The 21,305-nt window shown below is 33.0% G+C and overlaps 3 protein-coding genes across 5 annotated transcripts; 1 reads left to right on the forward strand and 2 right to left on the reverse strand.

The window, feature by feature from the left end:
* Positions 1 to 1,263: 1,263 nt before the first annotated feature.
* RB195_021594 (uncharacterized protein) lies at positions 1,264 to 3,099 on the reverse strand (the record flags this gene model as incomplete). The annotated part of the gene is made up of 3 exons (XM_064208419.1): positions 1,264 to 1,402; positions 2,110 to 2,227; positions 2,928 to 3,099. The coding sequence occupies 3 exons, from the start codon at positions 3,097 to 3,099 to the stop codon at positions 1,264 to 1,266; spliced, it is 429 nt and encodes a 142-aa protein (XP_064064300.1).
* A 4,998-nt stretch (positions 3,100 to 8,097) lies between these two features.
* Positions 8,098 to 15,472, forward strand: RB195_021595 (uncharacterized protein; the record flags this gene model as incomplete). 2 transcript variants are annotated; one of them, XM_064208421.1, is made up of 15 exons in its annotated part: positions 8,098 to 8,160; positions 9,347 to 9,380; positions 9,951 to 10,048; positions 10,109 to 10,276; positions 10,705 to 10,790; positions 10,864 to 11,002; positions 11,829 to 11,934; positions 12,001 to 12,135; positions 12,194 to 12,276; positions 12,338 to 12,491; positions 13,568 to 13,740; positions 13,798 to 13,942; positions 14,647 to 14,776; positions 14,881 to 14,958; positions 15,373 to 15,472. In XM_064208421.1, 15 exons carry the CDS (start codon positions 8,098 to 8,100, stop codon positions 15,470 to 15,472), a joined length of 1,692 nt encoding a protein of 563 aa, XP_064064301.1. The 2 variants fall into 2 exon arrangements, with proteins under 2 accessions (XP_064064301.1, XP_064064302.1); XM_064208420.1 differs by lacking the exon at positions 9,347 to 9,380 and having other exon boundaries at positions 9,929 to 10,048.
* A 382-nt stretch (positions 15,473 to 15,854) lies between these two features.
* RB195_021596 (uncharacterized protein) lies at positions 15,855 to 17,292 on the reverse strand (the record flags this gene model as incomplete). Of its 2 annotated transcripts, none has more annotated exons than XM_064208422.1 (4): positions 15,855 to 15,890; positions 15,960 to 16,075; positions 16,191 to 16,331; positions 17,247 to 17,292. In XM_064208422.1, the coding sequence occupies 4 exons, from the start codon at positions 17,290 to 17,292 to the stop codon at positions 15,855 to 15,857; spliced, it is 339 nt and encodes a 112-aa protein (XP_064064303.1). The 2 variants fall into 2 exon arrangements, with proteins under 2 accessions (XP_064064303.1, XP_064064304.1); XM_064208423.1 differs by lacking the exon at positions 17,247 to 17,292 and adding an exon at positions 16,531 to 16,582.
* Positions 17,293 to 21,305: the final 4,013 nt, after the last annotated feature.

A 21,305-nucleotide genomic window follows, 5' to 3' on the forward strand; every position in this document is an offset into this window, starting at 1 on the left:
ACCTTCTCTGCCAACAAAAAAAAAACGCAAAACCGAAAAAAAATTCTTTCGAGGAACGATATAAAATTAAACATTCTTACTTGTATAAGAGGAGTTGGTGGATGTGATGGTAGTGACATTAGAGAATGAGAATGATCGAGTATCGAAAAGCGAACTGACCTCACTACGGAACCAGATGATCCTTAAATTGCAAGACTGAATCGAGCGGGTTCAGAACGGTTCCATTTCAAGTATTTAGAACAGCTTTAGATGCTGAACATTTCCTTTGCCTTCAAAATTTTTTTCCAGTAATTGAACGTCACCTTTCGTAACTTAGCGGTGCCTTTTTTCTTCCAGATTTCTACATTGTTCGACCTTATTTCCCACACAAAAGAATTCTGCGATGACTTTTTCTCCAAAATTCTTTTTCTCTCTAATGGAGATTTGATAAGAAATTCATGAAACGTATAGAAAGATGACATTTGAGTACACAGAATTTTAAGAAAATATTCTCAAAAAACATATCGTGGATAGCCACATATTTCAAAGGTTCATTAACTGTAATATGATGGTAAAAAGTTAATAAGGTTCAAAATCCACAAATTTCTTTCCTGCTACACAGTTTTTAATCAAATCTCAAATAAGCTTTCTCATCAACGTGAGCAGGTGTTTTGTCCTTATCACACACAAAATTTAATTTTTGGAGGTCAAAACTATTATTTATACCACACATCTTAAAAGCAAAATATTATATACGTATTGATGAAATTACTCAGAACAAAACTATTAAAGTTTTGAAGGCTCCAAACGAGCTCACTTAATACTTATAGATGTTCTCAAATCCTATAAAGACATCTATTCGTCTCTCTCTTTTCTGGATTTTATCATCCAGAAGAAAATATACACATTACACATGTTATTTCCACGTTTTGTTTTCACCCAATCTTTGATAATTGTGATTTCTTTTATCTATTTATTTATTTTTTAGTTGTTACTCGAGAACCTACAGTGGAAAGCAATCATAAATGAAGAACAGTTCCTTCTATTTTTTTCGATATGTAGGAAATATCAACCTATTTATTACGTCAGTCATATGAGAAAGAGAATATCCAGAAACAAAAAAATCAGAAAGCAGCATAATACCATGCCTGATGCTATGGTTTCTACTACATTTCACATGTTCACCTTATTTTTTTTCCGCCCGTTTGTACCTTTCCTACTCCACATAACGATTCTTTATCGTGCAAAATGTTTTCGTGCCGAATCGTTCCCATTACACGATTTTTAGTCACGTTTCGGCTGTTCCGCAACCGTTGTCTGTTTGCGGTTGTCATCATTGAATGCTGTTTGATGTGCAGGAAGACCAGTTCCGGTCTGTTTCGGGTGAACAACTGGGTCGGGTCGGGTCAAACATGCCACAGTGCTGTACGTCTCGATGTGATGTCCATTTGTCATGATGATATCATGATAAACGTTTCACCTATTTTTAGCTCCTTTAATAGAATGGCATCAAATTTTTACGGACCAAGAATTGCTGCGGTCCGCTGCTCCCCATCATTCAATGACAAAATCGGCTGTAATTCTCCGTAAATTTTAAAATAAGTCCATTTTGTTTTTTAAACACAATGGCCGTTCGTAAACTAGTTAATTGATGAGATTCTTGTGTAAGGTGGAAGGATGAAGTGATCCATCTTGTTCTGGAATAAAAAAAAATTCAATAAAATGATTGGATGGTTCCTTTTTTCGGCACTCATTACAGTAAAGTGGGAATTTTCAGTCGATTCTTAGTTGTTCTGCTGTGAAATGCAATTACAGGAACATTTTCGTTGTAATACGTATGAAGAGACAATCGACCACCGATCGTTTTATGAAATTATGAAAATTTTTTATTAGTATCATTCACAGCACACCACGTAAATTTTTCACAGTTTCTATAGCATTTCATGAAATTAGCACGTGCAAATTATGCTTGACTTTGTTCCTTTTTTTTAGAGAGAGAGAGAGAAAGAGAAAGAAGGAATGAGAAAATAACCTTTTTTTGCACGGTAGTAAAAAATTCATTTAAAAAATTTTGAACACCTTAGGATAACAATTCAACATGGCAGTTCTTCCTCTCTCTCTCTTCCTCACTCTTCTCCTTTCCTCCTTGCTCTTCTTCTATCTTCCTCCCTCTTTTTCCCTCTTTGCTGCTCTTCTTCTCTTTTCTCTTCTCTTCTCTCCTCCTCCTCCTCCTCCTCGTCTCTCTCTACTGAATAAAAATCCACTAGAAGCAATGAGATTTGGAACTTTACTGAATTGAAATGTTTTGATTTTATTCTCGAAGAAAAATCAATTAAAATTAAGCCACGTTTGGAAGAACAATGGGATTTTTTAATTATACATTTTACACAATTATTGATGTTCACGATATTTTATCCTAAAATTTCTTCCGAACCATCTCCACATCACTTTTTCCTCCTCTAAATATAATTAACTTGTCCGTCTCGGAAAGGATCGTCGACCCGAGGAAAGGTCACCTGATAAACACATGTGGTGCGGGACGACACTGTTTTATGTAAGATTTGACTCAGCGCTCACGTTTTCACCGTTTTTCATGAATTTTGAGGAAAAATATTTCTTAGTAATATTTTTTTTCTTTTCGAATGTACTTGGAAGAAAGTAGAGAGTCAATCTGAACCTACTGAAAACTTTTTTGAAAAGTAATTCTTTTTCAAGCGGGAAAATTTACTCTATTCTATTCTCATTCTCTTATAGAATCTGTTCTCTTATAGAAGACTAGATTATTGATTGTTTATGGAATTTCTTTCAATGAAAAATCCTTGAAAATATTATCACAAAAAAGATAATAATAGGAGAAAATTTTAGAGGTGATTCACTGCTTGTGTCAGTTGCGAGTGTGTTCGATCGCTGTATCATCGAGACTACATCCCTTTCTTTTTTTCGCTCACTATTTTGTTTTTCCTCTTTTTTTCCCTCCGGAATAAAAGTGAAGTGTACTTTGCTCGGTCGCCGATGTGAGAGGATTCGTGGAAAGCCTGGTCGATCGATAGCAATGCACATTTGCTCGCTTTCAATGCGTGTGCACTGCCCGTCAATGCTGATGATTTTCATATTCCTCATTACCTAACGGTCATTCTACTTTTTTATTCCTAATTATCCAAAGAATAATCCAGGCCGCCAATGCAAAGGTTTTTTGGTCCTCATTCCCAGAATTTTTGTACTTTAATCACGCTTTTTTTCCAAATTCCAATCACAAATTTTATCTCTTGTAGGCACTTCTTGTAAACGAGAGGTCTCATTAATATTAAATGTTTATGCTAGGGATTTTCCAACTTCACTGGCAAGTATATCATGGAAGTAGTCTTTGATCTACAGGGCATCGTTCCTGGATCCAATTTTCGGGGCGTCTATAAATAGATGCCGAATCTATTCGTCTAGCTGCTCCGTATTTGGATATTTGAATGTTTGTCACCTTTTACAGTGGTCGTTGTTTTTGTGTGCCAAAAACGAATTCCAGGAAAAATTGTCAGATTTCACGTTTATCCTTTATTAAAAAATCTTTACTCTTATTAAAGTGCGTTTTTTTCTGTTGTGGTTCATTTTCTAATGAAGCCACAAATCCCTGAGGACCTCATTATTTTTCCTCACTGTTTTTTTTTCTGTCAGTATTTTTTGATTCTCACTTTATATTGTGCGTGATCTACTGTGATCTTTTTCTATAGCTGTGTAATGAGGAAGAGAAATGTAAGAAAAATATTCTTTTTATTTTTTGATCTGATCTTAAATCCTAGATAGGAGGTCCATGAGTTCCTTTGCCCTTTGCATTTTTTTTGTACCAATCCACAAAAGTTCTAAATTATGTACAATTAATTTACTGTGAAACTCCTTCCGAATATTTATGGATCCCCGATCCGATAAATTGCGACAATTCAACTTTAACTTTGAACAGAGAGTATTTATTTATTTGGAGCATTGAAAAATTTAATTATCATTTTAATCGACGAACACTTAAAGACTGTACTGTTAATTGAACCATTAATCAGTTGTGCTAAAGCTGTCCAGATTGATTTGATCGAGTTTTCAGTCAATTTTTATTCTATTTACTTATTTCTTTTTTTCCTTCTCTATTTACTTTACGTTTTATTTGCTTCGTGATGTGGAGACCACAGGTCAATTACGGAAAACTTCATTAAAGTTCAAAAACCGCCCTTAGACACGATTTCTTTAAGCAAAATCAAAACCAAAAACAAAAAAAAGTGAGGTTGTTCCTCCTATTTTTTCGTTCTTTGTTTTATCTGTGAAAAAAGCGAAATCTTTTGTATTTACAGCATTTAGAAGAGAGAAATTAGTTTTTAGCCGCGATTTTCTACCATTATAGATATTTAGTTTTGTTTCGATGGCTATTCTAACACGACTTTTTTTCCCACATTTTTATCGATTTTATCTGAAAAATTCTCCTGTGATAGAAATTTTAGTGTTAGTTTCTTAGTGCAGACTTATATTGTGACTCTTATAATTTTATCATTGCAACGAAAGGTGACAAGTGCTACAAACGGGAATGATTGACTAGTTCTGGTTATCGTATTGACGTATTTACGACATGTTTACACGAAGATAATCTTTGTTCCTCAATGTTTCTTTTCTTCTTAGGACCTTTAGCATATTTCATGTAGAGATATTCATTTGTAAATGTAAAAAAAATCTTCTATGAAGGGAAAATTTGAAGTCATTAAAAAGGATTAAATGTAAACATTAAATATTTGAGTACTCAAGTGCTTTCGAATTCCCAGCATTCCAGAAAACGCGTTTTTTGAGTCCTATTTGAGTATAAGTCCGGTCAAAATTGAATGTTTTTCCAATAAACTCCATCCATATCTTAATACTTCTATTTTTTTGTTTTTTTTCATATCCATAACGTATGGATGCATCTAACTTGTAGTAACCGATTTATTATCGGATACACTTATTTTTACCCGGAAAAATTGTGCTTTCAACTATTTATTGATTGACCACAAAAAATTCCTTATCTCTAACTTTCTAATTGAGGAGAGACTGAATGATAAAGAATTTAATTTTTTAACTGAAACATCACAAAATATCCAGGTATTTTGGCTTGGTCTTGGACATTTTTCCTTATTTTCATAATACGTAACCATGTAAAAAGAAAAAAAAATAGAAAAATTAATGATCTTCTCGCTTTTGCTCTTCATGATTTCCACACGTCGACGACGCATATATCGTGTATTTCAAACAACACCAACTGTCATCTTCTTATTTTTACTTTCTGTGGGTTGTATTTAAATTCATTCCCTGAATATCAGTCTTTTTGTGATGTACCTCAGATTTCTTTCGAAATATATTTAGATTCGTAATTTTTGCTTTTCCAATAACCCTTTAAAACTGTCTCCGCCGTCAACTTTCGAAACTATTATCGTCGACAAATGCTAGAAGCGACTCGGATAATGTTTTGTTGGATGTTGTTGTTATCCGAAATTCTCAATGATCGATTCATGAGAAATCACATGATTGTTGAACAGGAGAAAAAACTGCTGGTTAAGCAGATTTAAAGTGAACATGGGGAGGGAAATTACATGAGAAAACAAAACGACTGAAATTATGGGATGGAAATTATTCTGTCAATATTTTTGTAATTATGAAAAGGCTGTATTGTATTGTCAGCCAATACTGGATTAGGAAGAAATTGGAAGAAAACTAGTTAGAAACTATTATTATTGCAATATAATACTAAACTGGTCACATCCAAAAATTCCTTTTTTCATCATATGAAATCATAGTGGATCAATAGATCATTATTGTCATTACTATTAGATTTTATTATGGTACCGTTAAAAAGTATTAAAAGTTCTCTTATTGAAACCCTTTCCTTGTGTAAATATTTCAACTCAATAAATGTTTTATATAGTAAGGATTGCAAAGATTTATAGGATATGTGTTCCTAGTACCTTAATTTTGTGAAATGAAGTTTGTGGATACTTGTACATGGAACAGATGATCGCTCTACAACGTTTTTTTAATTTTAAATTTGGATGGCCAGATTAGTTTTTATTCACGTATTTTTTTTCGCTTTGTTACATTTCACCTCATTTTTTTCGCTGAGCTAGTTCTCTCTCATTATGTCACCTCATTTTGATTCTCTTCTAACGATCACTGAAAAATTCACCTGAGGCGAAAATAATGAGGGAAAGGCTGAGCAAAAATGTAGAAAAAATCACACTCGTGTAGACTTAGTTACGATGTGATTCAGAAATGAAAATAATTAAACAATTAAATTAAATGAAGCTTCATGATAATAATTATTATATAAGAAATAATATTTTTAGATGGAATAAACATTTTCATGTTGTCTGACATGATGTTATTATAATGCAATACATTATAATACTATTATAATGCGCTTGTTTCTTGAATTCAGGATTTTTATTAAAATGTTAACCAAAATCATTTGAGAAATTGAGTTCTTGCATACTGTTTATACATAATGAATTTTTTCTGTTACAAAATGGCAAAATTTCCTACATTGACAGCACTTTAATTATTATTATTATTATTATTATTATTATTATTATTATTATTATTATTATTATTATTATTATTATTATTATTATTATTATTATTATTATTATTATTATTATTATTATTATTATTATTATTATTATTATTATTATTATTATTATTATTATTATTATTATTATTATTATTATTATTATTATTATTATTATTATTATTATTATTATTATTATTATTATTATTATTATTATTATTATTATTATTATTATTATTATTATTATTATTATTATTATTATTATTATTATTATTATTATTATTATTATTATTATTATTATTATTATTATTATTATTATTATTATTATTATTATTATTATTATTATTATTATTATTATTATTATTATTATTATTATTATTATTATTATTATTATTATTATTATTATTAGTATTAGTATTGTTATAATTATTATTATTTCACGATTTTATCGTCGCTAATATTTATTCGGAGAATTCAAACACTTTATACATATGGATATTTTAAATATTCAAACGCATTCATCATCTCTTTCAGATGTCAAATCCAGAAATATTCCGGCATCATCTCTTTCAGATGTCAAATCCAGAAATATTCCGGACTATACAACAGACATACACGAGAAAAACATGTGCTCAACAATGACTAATCGTTCAAACGTTTTTTCCGTTTCGTCGTTATAGGCGCTAATCACACTAGTGCTCGAAGCTTTCAGCCGGGCGAAATTGCCTTTGTCCTTATTGCATGCCATTCGGTCATTGAATACATTCAATTTTTCGTTTCTCAGGAAGCAGTTTAGGCGCTGTTCCTCGGTAAACCTCCTTCCTCCTTCCTCTTTCACTCGTTTCGTTTCGTTTTATCTCACTTCGTAATCGTCGCTTTCTCGAAAATTCTTTTCGCGTTTGAAAAAATAAAATCTTGTGAAATATTTGCGGATATCTATTAAATTCTCTTATATGCAAACTTTTAACTTTCGCCTATTTTTACTGCATTTTTTCTTTGTGATTATTCTAATTTTATGCATATAGAAGCTGTTCTCAGAATTTGTACGTGAAATCTTCGTTACTGAAATTTTGTTACTTCTTGACAGTGAATAGGTCTCTTTTTTTGTGTTTACAATATTTTTTTTACATATACTATGTTTTATATACATATTTTGTTTTCAATATGAATATTTTACATTTTTCAGTAAATACCTCGTTCCATCCTTTCCAGATTTCTAAACTATAGAAAGTGACGTTAAAACAATTGTAAATAATAACTGTAATAATAATAATTATACATATAAGAATAATGTCATTTCTTTGTCATCGAGAAAGTTTCCTGTCAACTTTTCACTTAAATTAATAAACAAAACAGCACTTGTTCTCACTTACATATTTTCGAACATTTTTCTTTTCTTCCATGTCCTTCATTATGATTTTCATCTTTTTCCTCTCTGGTCATTTTAACATTCTGATCTCTGGACATTGCCAATGCACTTACTTATGATCATGTTTATAATTTTTTTGTTTATTTATTTTGGTACATTTCATGCGCCTTTGATATTTTTTTTCTAGATGGGAAGTATAATTTCATTTCTTCATTTTCGGAAAACAAGCACTACAAGGCCAAGTAGACAGGTAAGAAAGAGCACAGCTTTTTTAATTTTTTTTTGTGTGCTAAGTGTTTGTGGACAATTTACCTAGAATCTTTCGGAATCTTTTTTTTTCTCTTCTAAATGGAAAATGAATGGAGTTATAGCCATTCTTGTTTATTAGCAATCAACAATTTTCTTCCACATTCAAATACTTGCAGCCGAATCATTGCATTTTTTTCACACTAGCAGTTGTCCGTCTCCAAAATGTTCCCAAAGAAAATGAGATGGGTAACCCTAACAAAAAAGTACAGTTTTAGTTCTCTCCTCCATCTTCTTTTTTTTGTCAAATGTTAGAAGCAAGTGATAATTTTGAACCTTCTAAGCAGCACATTAATTTGAGCAAATGGAAAAATTAGTTCTTTAGTTCCACGAAATTAGTTTTTTTTTAAAGGTGTCACTCCACGAATCTGAGGTGATACGGATTTCAGGTGGAGTAGTCATATACAGGATGGGAGACTATATAGAGGGAGTGATTCCGTCTATTTCTTCCTAATCGCCGTAAAAAACGGCCCGGAAGATACGGCATCGAGCGCTCCGGCGCACTATTTTTTACAAGGAGTTCGATTGGAGCGCGCCAGCCTTGTGCACGTGCCGCATCTTCCGAGCCGTGTTTTACGGCAATTGGAAAGAAATGAACGGAATCACTCCCTCTCCATAATCTACTATCCCGTATACGAATACTCCACCTGAAATCCGTACCACCTCAGATTCGCGGCTGATGTCTTTAAATACCGGCGGCAAGGATATTCCAAAGTTTTCAGTTGATTCATGGAATGCTCCATGTTAAATCGCTGAATGCTGAATCACCTAGTTTTTCAATCCAGTTCCCTTCAACATGCGCTATCCTTAAATTGGATATTGCACACACCATCCGCGATCTGATCGTTATTGATTCGTGCCTATGGATAGACTGCGATCTCGTCCTCGACAGCACTTTTTGACCGCTGTTCTTGTGAAAAAAATCCGGCATCATGTTAATTTCTGTTAATTTCAAGTGTTTTGTGAAGAAGAACGTTGGTAGTGGCTGCTAAATCATGTATATTTTTAACACAAAAAAATGGATTTTGGTCCTTTTACTTTGTCAGATACCGTACTCGAGTCAGTGGTGAACAGCTTACATAATAGTACTGTAATTGTTACTATATATTATAATACAGAGTCTTATACAGGAAGAGGCGAATTTTTGCGAAGCCCAGTGGTTAGGTATGGTTGACGATCGTAGACCAATCACGCTCCACCGGTGATGGCAGGAATTTTCCTCGACCATGGCTTCGAATATCCATGACGACATGGATGTGGCCTTTAATTTTTAATTGTCATTTACAGTAAAATGAATACAGATTGGATGCTTTTTTATCATTATCTTTTTTTCCTTTGCTCCTCTGAGTCTTAAAAGAGATTGTGGTCGAATTTTGTAGTTTACCCGACAGGATTTATCGATTGCTCTGGGATTTGAAAACGAAATCTACGTTCTCGTTTTTATTTTTATAATATCTTACAGATTTATCGTTTACTTAGCCTTTTTCGGTTCCCAGCATTTTTGTAGTAAATTGGTTGTAAATCGTTATGGTTAATCTAGTGCTAAGTCTAAATTCCCCAATCTTTCCATTTTAAAAGGATTTTTCCATTTAATTTATATTTCCCATTTTATTTTCAAGAGATTCTGTAAAGTATTTCAAGTTAAAACTCTAATCTTTTGATTTTTAATGAGACATAGTCTTTTTTTTTTAAGAAAAATGATGAAATAATAGGTACGAACACGTTCTGGTGTAGTAGAAGGAATCCGTTTGGATATTGGTTCGGATAAAGATGTGGATATTTTCCTGGGTATACCTTTTGCGGCTCCTCCAATAGGAGAGCTTCGTTTTAAGGTACACAGAATTTTTCCCTTTAGTATTTTCATTCTCTTTATCCATTTAATCTTCTTCCAGAAACCGCAACCACCACAAAACTGGGAAGGCGTACGTAAATGTGTTGCATTTGGTCCACGTGCACCACAAGCGGATTTCTTCTGGGAACGAATAACGCTTGGACCAAAAAGCGAGGATTGTCTCTATCTGAATGTATTCTCGCCCGCATGGAAATCAGAAGACAATGAGGTGTTGTGCTATTTGCTTCAGAATCCTTTAAATTTATTATTCTGCTGAGAATAATACGGTAATCGACATTCTTAGCATGTTTAAATAGTTAGTCATGTTTGAAATGCAATTAAATTAACGAAATTGGTTGGATCCTAGAAGCTGCAAGCACAAATAACAATTGTCCGAAGCGATTTTTTTTTCCAAAAAAAAAAAAACACGTTGCAAGAAGCGATGAAGCAAGTTATAACTGAAAAGAAAACATTTTAGCGGTTTCAATCTTTCTTCTTCAGACAGCTACTGTACAGACTTTCTTTACCGTACTGTACTTACCTTTATTGCACTGACTTGATTTTGTATTAAAATTATTCATATCTGAATTCAGAAAACAAACACAGCTCCATGTACCAAAATCGAATCCTGAAATCCCAAAAATTCTCCATTTATAGGCCGGTCATAGTGTCATGGTCTATATCCACGGTGGTGGTTATCTTATTGATTCGGCTGTAAAGTATGGAGATAAAGGAATCGCTAAGTAAGTACAGGAACTAGAATTTTTTTCTGCGAAATAATGGATTTTTTATGGCGAAAAAAAAATATTTTTACAGATATCTTTGTCGTCATGACGTAGTTGTTGTCACAGTACAGTATCGTCTTGGTTTACTAGGATTTTTTTCCACAGGAGATGATATTTGTGCTGGTAATCTCGGTCTATGGGATATGACAATGGCCCTACAATGGGTGCACGTAAGTTCTAGTTATATAAAATAATGATATATATATATATTAATATTTGTAGTAATATTATTGTAACAATATAGAATAATATATAATATTAACATGCATGTATTAATTTTAAATTACTTTCACTTGTCCTTGTCGTTACTAAATGAAAAAGTTTGTGTAAAGTTATTTTGTAAGGATAACATAATTATGTTCATAGTAAATCCACATCCAGAATAATTTCTCTGTACTTCCCCAGTACAAGTATCCTTTAAAACTGTTGATTAAAAACATAATCATCATAAAATAGTTAATAAATCCAGAATAATACTAGCAACTAATATTTACGAATTTTATTCCTCAAAATCCATTTCATAATTAATGCTTAGGATTTTTCATTAGAATACATTTTTCTCACTCACTAGCTATATAGGCATAGCGCTTGGAACAAGATTGACCACGTATTTTTAGTATTTATTTGTTTATTTATTTATCTAGAGTAATGGTGTACCTAAAAAAAGGAAAAATATGTTTTTCTTGAGTCAGTATAAAGAAGAGTAGAAAAGTCAGCACTCAATTTATTGTAGATGGAATCTGCCGCAGTTCCTAGTCTTCACAGGATAAAATTGCCAAACATGTCGTTCTTCTTCTGTTTATTTTCTTGGAAACGGCATTAATCTTTGGAAAAAAAAAATTTCACTACTTTTTCTACATCTCGGAGGAAACTGGATGCGAAATTCATGGATGCAAATTCTTTAGGAACTGTTCTGCTTTGCGTGAATATTGCGGAATTTCTTATTTTTGAGCAATATCTCTTTCACTTTTTAAGGGCATTACCTTTGATTTTTAGGATAATATCAGCGCCTTCGGTGGAAATCCGGACAAAGTGACAGTTTTTGGACAAAGTGCAGGTGGTGCAAGTGTAGATATGCTGGCACTAAGTCCACATTCTAGAGGTGATAATTTTTAATGAAAGTGTAACCGTCAAATATTTTTTCATCTCCAGAATATCCTCTTTTCAGATTTATTCCATCAAGTTGTTCCAATGGCTGGTAATGCTGAATGTGCATGGAGTACTGTAACTCGTTTGAGGCTGGTTGAGTCTTGTCGCGAATTCGCACGGCGACATGGATGGCAAGTCGGGAATTCCGAATACGGTATAGTTATGATAGAGTACATCCATATGATTATTTTTCTCTTTAAAACGAGTTTCAGATCCACAAACAAGTCAGAGTTTAGTGGATTACCTACGTCACAGAAAGGTTAAAGAGTTCGAAAAACGACTGATTACTGCAAAAGTAGGGAAGGAATTTTTTTCAAAATTATTTCATGTTTATTCAATAATATTTCTTTGTGAAGGGCATGGATGTGTCAAAAATTGGCCTCGATTTGGCTCCGATTATTGGTATGTGTTGTAACGATTTTCTTCCGAAAAGTATTGACGAATTACGTAAGGAAGCACCGAAGAAAAATTGTATGATTGGCACATGTCAACATGAGGGACTTCTATTTGGTGAGTAAATGGACTTTTTATTGTTTATTTACTCAGAAAAAAACGTTACCAACACGTGCTGCGCACGATATTGACCCATCGACCAACTGATTGTCCTTTGATCCTTAACCTGTAGTAGATGCAAAGATGGCATGTCCTGGATTATTTTAGAATGACTCAATCTTTTACTATCTCTGCACCTGTCTATGGTGCTATAATAATTTTAAAAGAATCCTTCAAAATTTAAAATATGATCTGAAACTGTGAGCGCCGTCATCATTACAGAATCCATAATTCAGTAAAATGTTGAGTCATCCAGGAGATTAGAAGAGGAGATTATTGGGTCCTTGCATATGCATTTTCCCCACCTTTCGACTTTTTTGAAACAACTTCCAATTTATTAGTAAAAATCAACGATCACCGATGTAATTAACATAATTATCAACAAAATCTGACCGCTTAATGGGAAGAATATCAATACTCTTTTTCCGGAAAGAGAGGGGATACGACGATAAAAATCGTTGAGTACGTTTTTGAGATCATCGGGCTCATTCAAATTTTTGTCGCGTGGATCCTGGTTCAAGCCGCAGAGGAGGCGATACTCGGATGGGGAAAGGTTTGGGATGAAGTGAGAGTTGGGGACGATCGTCCAGCCCGTGCCCTCCAAAAATTCTCGCGTCACATTGGCTGTGTGAGATCTCGCGTTGACATGTAGCAGTGCGACTTCGAGGCGTTTTCCCAGTTTCTCGTTCCCAGCTTCTGGATCTGCTTCCTGCAGAGATTGAACTTGATAGATGATTACTCTACGGTAGCTCCGAGAACCGAACACCTTGTGAGTCCCAGAATACGAAAAAAATCACAAGTGGAAAAAAGATGTAAAAAACCCTATAGTTATCGCAGACAACTCAATCTCCAGTAATCTCACCTCTGGATTTTCTGAAAGAGGACTTTGTGTGCATTTTGCGCCCAAAGTCCTCTTTCAGAAAATCCAGAGGTGAGGTTACTGGAAATCCAAAGGTGCATTTAAAAATATCATTCTTAAATCAAACGATGAAATCTACTTGTCTAATTACTAATTTAATGTAATATTTTTATAGCAACTCTTTCTCCGAGTCATTTCAACAAAAAAGGGTTCGAAAAGCTGTTATCCATAGTGATTACATCCGAAAATCATGCGAATTATGAGGAATTAAGAAGACAAGCCCGCGAATTATACCTCTCAGATGTGAATCTGGATAATAAAGTGGAAGTGGCTAAAGCCTACGTAAAAGTAAGTTCTTCGCCATTCACTCTTTAATATTTACAAAGAAAAAACCTTTTATTTCAGTTATACAGCGATATATTCGTGAACAACGGCACGTACAACTATGTGCAAAAAATGACTGAGTTGGGAAATCGTGTATACTTGTATTCGTTTGAATTTTTCAATCCACAAAGCTTTGGGATCCTGTCAATACGTATGCCATTTAAAGGTGATGCTCTTATTATTTATTAGTAATATGTAACCAAAAGTAATAAACAACTAAAAATGACAGTTTGACTGCTGCTATTCACGTTAATTTTTATTTTCGGTTGAAAAAGTGTTTACGAAATGAAAATAAGTTAGTAATACTTTTCTAAAGTGGTGTGAAAATTATCAACAAAACCAGACAAAAAAAGCTTGACAGAAAATAAGTTGATAGCTGAGAGAAACAAAAAAATCCACTTAAAAAAAATAAGGATATGCTGGAAAAGTGGCTAAAGAAAAAAAACATAAAAGGCAAGTGTAAGAGGTTAAATAAAAGTGCATTATTTAGTGATGAAAAAAAGAAAAAGAGTTACACTTGTGGATAAGAAAAGCTAAGGTGTTCAAGTCTGGAAGTGTCGCAGATGTCTATATCCTTACTTTTATACTTACTGGTTTTATTCAGGATCTTTTTTTCTGAATAATTTTTTTCCTCTCGATGCGTTTGTTTCGCTGACTTGTCTTACTGACTCTACCGTTCTATCGAAAAGCAGATAGAAAGAAGCTCTTTCTTTGTAGTTTAGTCATTAATGGAAAATTTAAGGATTAAGAGGCTGCGATAAGCTTTCACCACTAACTAATTGCGTACCTAAAAATATTATTTGCTAAAATTAATTAATTACTAAAATGTTATGTCTGCGTATATTTCGAAAAATTTCAGCATATTTTCAGGTGCAACTCATTGCACTGAATTGACATATTTATTTGGTGTTTCCATTGTTTTCGGATTTCAATTCACGGAAGCTGATCATAAAATGATCGATCTCATGACACGGTTGTGGACGAATTTTGCAAAATACGGGTATGGACGAAGAGCATTTTTTCATTTTTCTTCAATTTTCTAACAGAAATCGTCAAATAGCATGTTTTTTTTTTCTCAAAACGTTAAAATTTTATTTTTTTAAGAAATCCTAATGGTCCATATGAGGATTCATCTGTCTTCAACTTTGTCTGGGAACCAGCTACGACAGCAGATTGTTCGAGGTAGTATTATTTTACTATTCATATTTATATTCCATATTCATGTTCTATTTTTTCTTGAGATTTATTTATTAATTTTTTGAACACACCTGCAGGTGTGGCATAAAACAAAAAAAAAACAAGTTGGAACCGAGATCACTAGAATTAGAGATGAAAATAAAATTGGAGAGAAGAAATAGTAGCATTATTGGATGACTCAACCTCTACTAAGCTTCTTTCAAAATAAAAAAAAATATCCTAAAAATTGGAAATATTTAACATCCGTTGTTTATTTCACGCTACGTCTCCATAAAATTCACTTAAGTCACGCTGTAATTCACAAATGTGCTTTTTTCGATTTTTTTAACATTTAAGAAAATGACGCTGTAATGTGAAATAATTTTTTGAAAAAGACCAACTTAGCCTGAACTATTCCAGATATCTAAGGATTAACGACAAATGCGAGATGCGTGCCAACTACGAGGATAAAAGAGCGGAATTCTGGAAAAACATCATTATTACTTCTAAAGGGAACTAATTTCTATTTTCTTCTAACATATTTATTCAGCTCAATATTACTCATATTATTCATGTACGAAACTGGATAACGTGTGCCATTCATTCACTACTTGAAGCAGCTTTACTTATTTTCATTGTCATTTGTTATCTGTCATTTGTCACTTGGCTAGTTGAATACGTATCTCATCATAGATTTATGATATAATCACATACACATATTTTTCAATATTTATTTTTCCCCTAAAAATATGCTAAAATAGATTTAAACGGGTAATAGTGTATATGTACTGTATCAAAAAATACAGATATCACCAGAGTACATATATGTGTACAATGTACAGTTCTTAAGAGTAAATGAAAAATTTTAGAATAAAAAATTTGTTGTCGATTCCTTCGATTCTTCAGTGACAGCACAAATAGTTGGGCTCACTGTTGTTCTGAAATATGAACAAATAAACATATGTTTATTTACACAGTTTATCCATATAAATTAACAGAATCCTTACCTTCTCAAAGTTTGTGGTGCTTTCACGACATTCGTAATCATCCGGACAAGCATCGTCATCCTGATTATTCGGATCACACAATATCGGAAACTTTGCTGGTTTTCCAATTGAGCACTCTGAAGATTTTTTTGGATAGAATCTATAGCAGAATGTGTTTAATATTATAAAATAGAATTTTTAGAAAAGAAAAAAAAAACTCCAAATACTGTGGGATGTTATTGGAAAACCTACCAGGTTGTACCGATCCTGGTTTTGGCTCACAACAGACTTTTTGCATACGATTTAGACTGTATACACATGGTCCACTGGGGCAGTCACTTTCCGATTTACAGGTAATCGTTGCACTTAGAAATGGCAGAAAACAGTCTGGCACTGAAAAAGCGAAATAACGGGTGAAATTACTTTTAGAAAAATATCCATAACTTATATCGAGAAATGTGTTTTTTCAGGAATGCGTATTCATGCTGATTTTTTTTATTTACATGATTAAAGAAAATGAGTAGAATAAAGGTTGAATATAAACTCTTTTTCTCCTTTTCTTTTCTTTTTTTCAGGCAAACAGTTAACTCACAAATTAACAATTTCAAAGCGATCGAGGATAATGTTAGCTGGAAGTTATCCATACTCAAAAAAGACTTAGCCTGCGGTCTTTTTCTATAATTAATTAGATTCAAAAAATTGGGAAAGTTTCTAAATACTGTTCACAGCAGTCACAGCAGTCTGTTATTATTTTAAATTTTATCCGAGAATAAAATCTACTCAAAGTCTTTCGGGATTTCTGGATGTTTTATCGTGCTTCTTTACGATTCGAGTATGTGATGGTATTTTGAAACAAAAATCATAATCTTTGCACTGTTTGTGAAGTAATGGACTGCTTATGCGGTTAATTCCGTGAAGAATCCCACAAAGAATATTTGTCGTACACCAATAATAACTAAAAACGTTACCAAACGTGGATACAGTATAATTCTATTTGTGGTAAAGATTTTTTTGCAGTAATTTATTAATTTAATAAAGCGGAGCCCTAAATTCAAAATTATGCTGTGATTAAAAAAATTATGTTCTGTATACCTTTCTAACTACTAAATAAGTTTGAAAGAAGGTAAAACACGTAAGAAAAAAATTGGCAATTTAATTACGAGCTCGCATATATGTAGATCACCTGTTTGAATCATTTGAAATTATTAATTTTTTCTGCGGAAATTTCTAAAAAAATTTTGAATTATTAAACTTTCAAATTTACTGAATAATAGAAATCTTTCAGTAAATGAACGAATAGAAGTATACCTGCCATGACAACGCTAAGAGTTAGGAGAGCAATAGTAAAAATCATGACGGATGATGGATGTGGATTCTGTAGGTGATGCTGCCGATTTTATAGCAACATCGGCAGCATTGTGTTCGAATCCCATTGTTTGTTGGTTTTTTGATTTGACGAGCTGCTCGACCCAATCCTAACATAAAAGCACGATGCCATCGGAAACCGTTTCCCGTGCTTTTCGTTGTCATCCACACGAGATCTACGCGGAACTTTTGAATGGTGTAAAACTTATGAAAAGAGCTATTTTTAGAGCTGCCATTCAGAATGGTTTCCCTAAAAATTCGTTGTTATTGGAATAGTGAGCGGATTTCGAGGGTCCTTCTTCAAATCAATGTGGCGAATTTTATGTGGACGGTGTAGATGTACAAAAAATATATGCATTACAAGTTTATCCAGTCATATTTATGGTAACAAAAGAATTATCATACGACTGATGTACATATCTTCTTACGTAGCCTTATCTCTAAGAAACAGTTCTGTCCATTTCACTAAAAGCTTCCCTCAAGGAATCCGAATGATAAATTCCTGATAAATTAAGAGAAAGAGGGCCCCCACCAGTGACAGGTGTACGACGATGACCACGAGTTTCAGGAGAGGCATACCCACCGGCATATTTCCGGAATAAATAGAAGGAAACGGATTGGAACCAGGAAAGAAAAATTTGTAAGATGTATATAAAAGTATGTAAAAGTATATTATGTATGTAAAAGAAATATTTCCAATAGAATTTTCTTAATACTTTCTCTCCATGAGAAAAAAAAGATATCGGCTTATTCTACAAATAAAAAGAGGATGATCAAACATGAACGTCTCAACGTCCTACTCCTTCTTTTATTCTCACTCATTTTTTTTCTACTTTCAACCTTTTCTTCTACGTACTTAATGATATGGAAAGAGAGGGGTGCTTAAATTAAGGTCAACACTTACTTACCGGTCATTATAACAATAAGGGGTACGAAAAAAATTTCGTTTTCAATATTTCCATCGATTCAATTCTACTGAAAAAAAAATTTGGTCCTTGAATCAAACGAAAAATAACACTCTGACACCATCTGCATAAAAACAATGAATGTTCTTGTTTTCAAAAAAAAATCTTTCCTCTTGCAAAACAACTTCTAAGCTAGTTACTGTAGTCAAAATTATTCAAAAAATTTTCAGAAATCAAATTATTTTCATAACAACGAAGAAAAAAAAACATCTCCGTTGTTCATTTGCTAATGTCATCAAATGGAAATTCTCGTGTAATATTTGCACATATGTGTTCTATCTGCACAATCGTGCAAATAATGTTCCATCTGCGTATGAAACCGAAAAAAACAAATGATATCACGGAACAGCGTTCTTGCAACAGTACATGATGTTTGTAAGTAGAAAAAAAGCAGAACAATAGAATCTGACAACAAAAGACTGCAAAAAAAACAGAAGCTACTAATTTAGAAATCGTAAATTACGGCGTTTTTTTTTTTCAAATTCAAAAATTTGAAAAAAGTGGAACACTATGGGAGAGATCCTAAAAACTTTCAACTCCTGAAAAAGTTTTGCGGAACGATTCTTCAGAAGAATCTTATTTTATCAAAGTTCTGGAACTCTATTCAAAGTCGACAATTGAGTTCTGTTAACAGCTGAACGGAATTCGCGCACAATTTTGCTAAAATTTGCTTTCTCAAAATGTCGTTTTCACATACAATTTCTACAATTTGAGAAGAATAGATTAGATAGGGCGTCTTCGCTGCCAGGATAATTCCACGTGGTTATATTTTGTGAAATTCAAATTCTCTTTCAGAGTTATCGCTTGGAGTTTGAAGGGAAATTCCCGGAGTTTGCACATCGAGTTGAGTCCATAAAACAAACTTAAAAAAGTACAATGATAAAAAAATTAAAGAAACATATTGAAAAAATCAAACATGTGAAAAAACGTTCTTCAGCTTATACCTTGCTCAATGTCTGAATCTTAAGAAATTTTATTATTTTATTACATTTATTCTGTACTTTTATGGATGTTTATTTTATGTCCTATAAACTTGTTGAACTTGCTTAGCCTTCTACGGGACCTCAAAACTATTTCTTTTCGGCAATGTCTGATTTTAGGTTAAAGAATGTGCATTAGCCTCGCAAAATCAGATTAACTGACCTCTCATCTGAGTGCTGAGTACTGAAATTTGAGGTGTCATGACATTCCTGAACGTATCCTAGAGTTTATAAGGATGATATGAGTGCTCACCTCGGCGATCACAACTTTGATCCCATGACTCGATAATCTAGGATGACCTGATCTGAAGGATTGGCCCAGATTTCATCATTATTTAGAACAAGGTCGTTCTTTCAACTTTATTAAAGTTGAATTACAAAATTTTCTTATCTATCACACAACTTTTAGAATAGAAATTAAGTTGTAGGCTTTATTTCTTTAATTTCCTGATTCCAGAAAGTACTTTTATCCTTCTCGCTCCATCATCGAATGCATTCTTCTATATTTTTCGATTTTTTATTCTCGAAATTTTTGAGCAGCACATCCTCATCTCCAGATTTTCCACTTTTTTCGCGCAGTAATTATAGTTACCTGCCCGACGAACTCTAAAAGGAAATAAAGTGTTGGCCTAAATTTTTTGAGTACTTTAGATTTGCACTCCTCAAAAGGTCATCGCAACTTCTTTTTTTTTCTTCTGTACTTACGTATACCAATTATCTTACTGTCAGTTCTACATGTACTCTCTGAAATAGCTTTAAAAACTATGAAAATTGAATTTTAAATTAATAATTGTGGTACGTAGTGGTCTCTGACGTTCCCAGTTTCAACAAAATGAGGCAAAATGAGGTAAGCACTATCCGATGTGTGGTTCTTTGAGTTCACCCATCGCTTGAATGCATTTTGTAGGGTTTTGGATTTTTTTTTTTTGATCATTTTGAGGCGCCTGAGTGGATAAGTCACTGATGGCTTTGACTGACTCCAGAATCTGACGATGGCGATAAAGCTGAAACGTTAGCACTTAATAAGGATAGATCAATAGCGATTCTGGATACAGCTCAAGCTAATCAATTAAAAAAAAACTCTAAAAAAATTTACATTGAAATTATTGCGTTCAAAAATTCACTACAACCTTCATTTTACAGCTGTTGATAGGCCATTTTTGATCTGGGAGTTTAAATAACTCAGTGGGTGGTCTCGTTTTTCCACCGCTGTCACGAATTACCTGACGACTGCAGAAAATCGCCAGTTGTTCCCATCCTCAGCATTTTTTTAATGATATTTATTGTAATTTGAAAAATCTGCTGGATATAGGATCTCTCTTAGGATACTTTCAAATTCTTCCCAACAAACTGTTTAGGGGACCGAGTACGGCGAAGCTTTTAACCTGTTCTTTTAACTCACTTTTTTCCAGGATGAAAATAATTTATTTATTATTATTGCACTTGAATAAACTAGACCTTTACTCTTTTTTTTTTTGAGAAAACAGGTTAAAGTGAATATGGATGGACTTAAGGATTTTTACAGAAAAAAGAAGAAAGATGTTCGAAAGAGTTTCAAAGAAAGAGGAAGAATCCATGTTTCTACCAACTGTTGAGTGAATGTTCTTCTATGAATTTCCTTCTCTAACGGAACCAAGTGAAAAATTTTGTCCAACCGTTAATAAATCCGGCACCATTATTCCGCATGGTTACACAATCGTCGAACTAGTGCAATATTTTGTCTCTCCTAAAAAAAAAAATGGTTGATGCACATAAGCAAAGTAAAATTGAACATGTTTCATCTAATTTCCAATTTAAAAAATATTAAAATGAAGTATTTGGCGATGATCAATGCCTTTGTCCACCAGCGTGTTCCACCTCAGACTCGAACGCGGAAATGGTCTATAATTCGCCGTGGGACCACCGAATATGTTAAGTAAGAGTGTCCTACCTCAAAAACTTGTCTTTTAAAACAAAAGCGAAAATGTTCCGCTCTAAAAAGCAATTATCAACCTGATTCATTTAAGGGATCCTGTGAATCCAGGGTTCCATGGACAAATCAAATTGGTTCACACCCC

Source organism: Necator americanus, chromosome X (assembly GCF_031761385.1).
Source record: "Necator americanus strain Aroian chromosome X, whole genome shotgun sequence".
Classification (NCBI taxonomy): domain Eukaryota; kingdom Metazoa; phylum Nematoda; class Chromadorea; order Rhabditida; family Ancylostomatidae; genus Necator; species Necator americanus.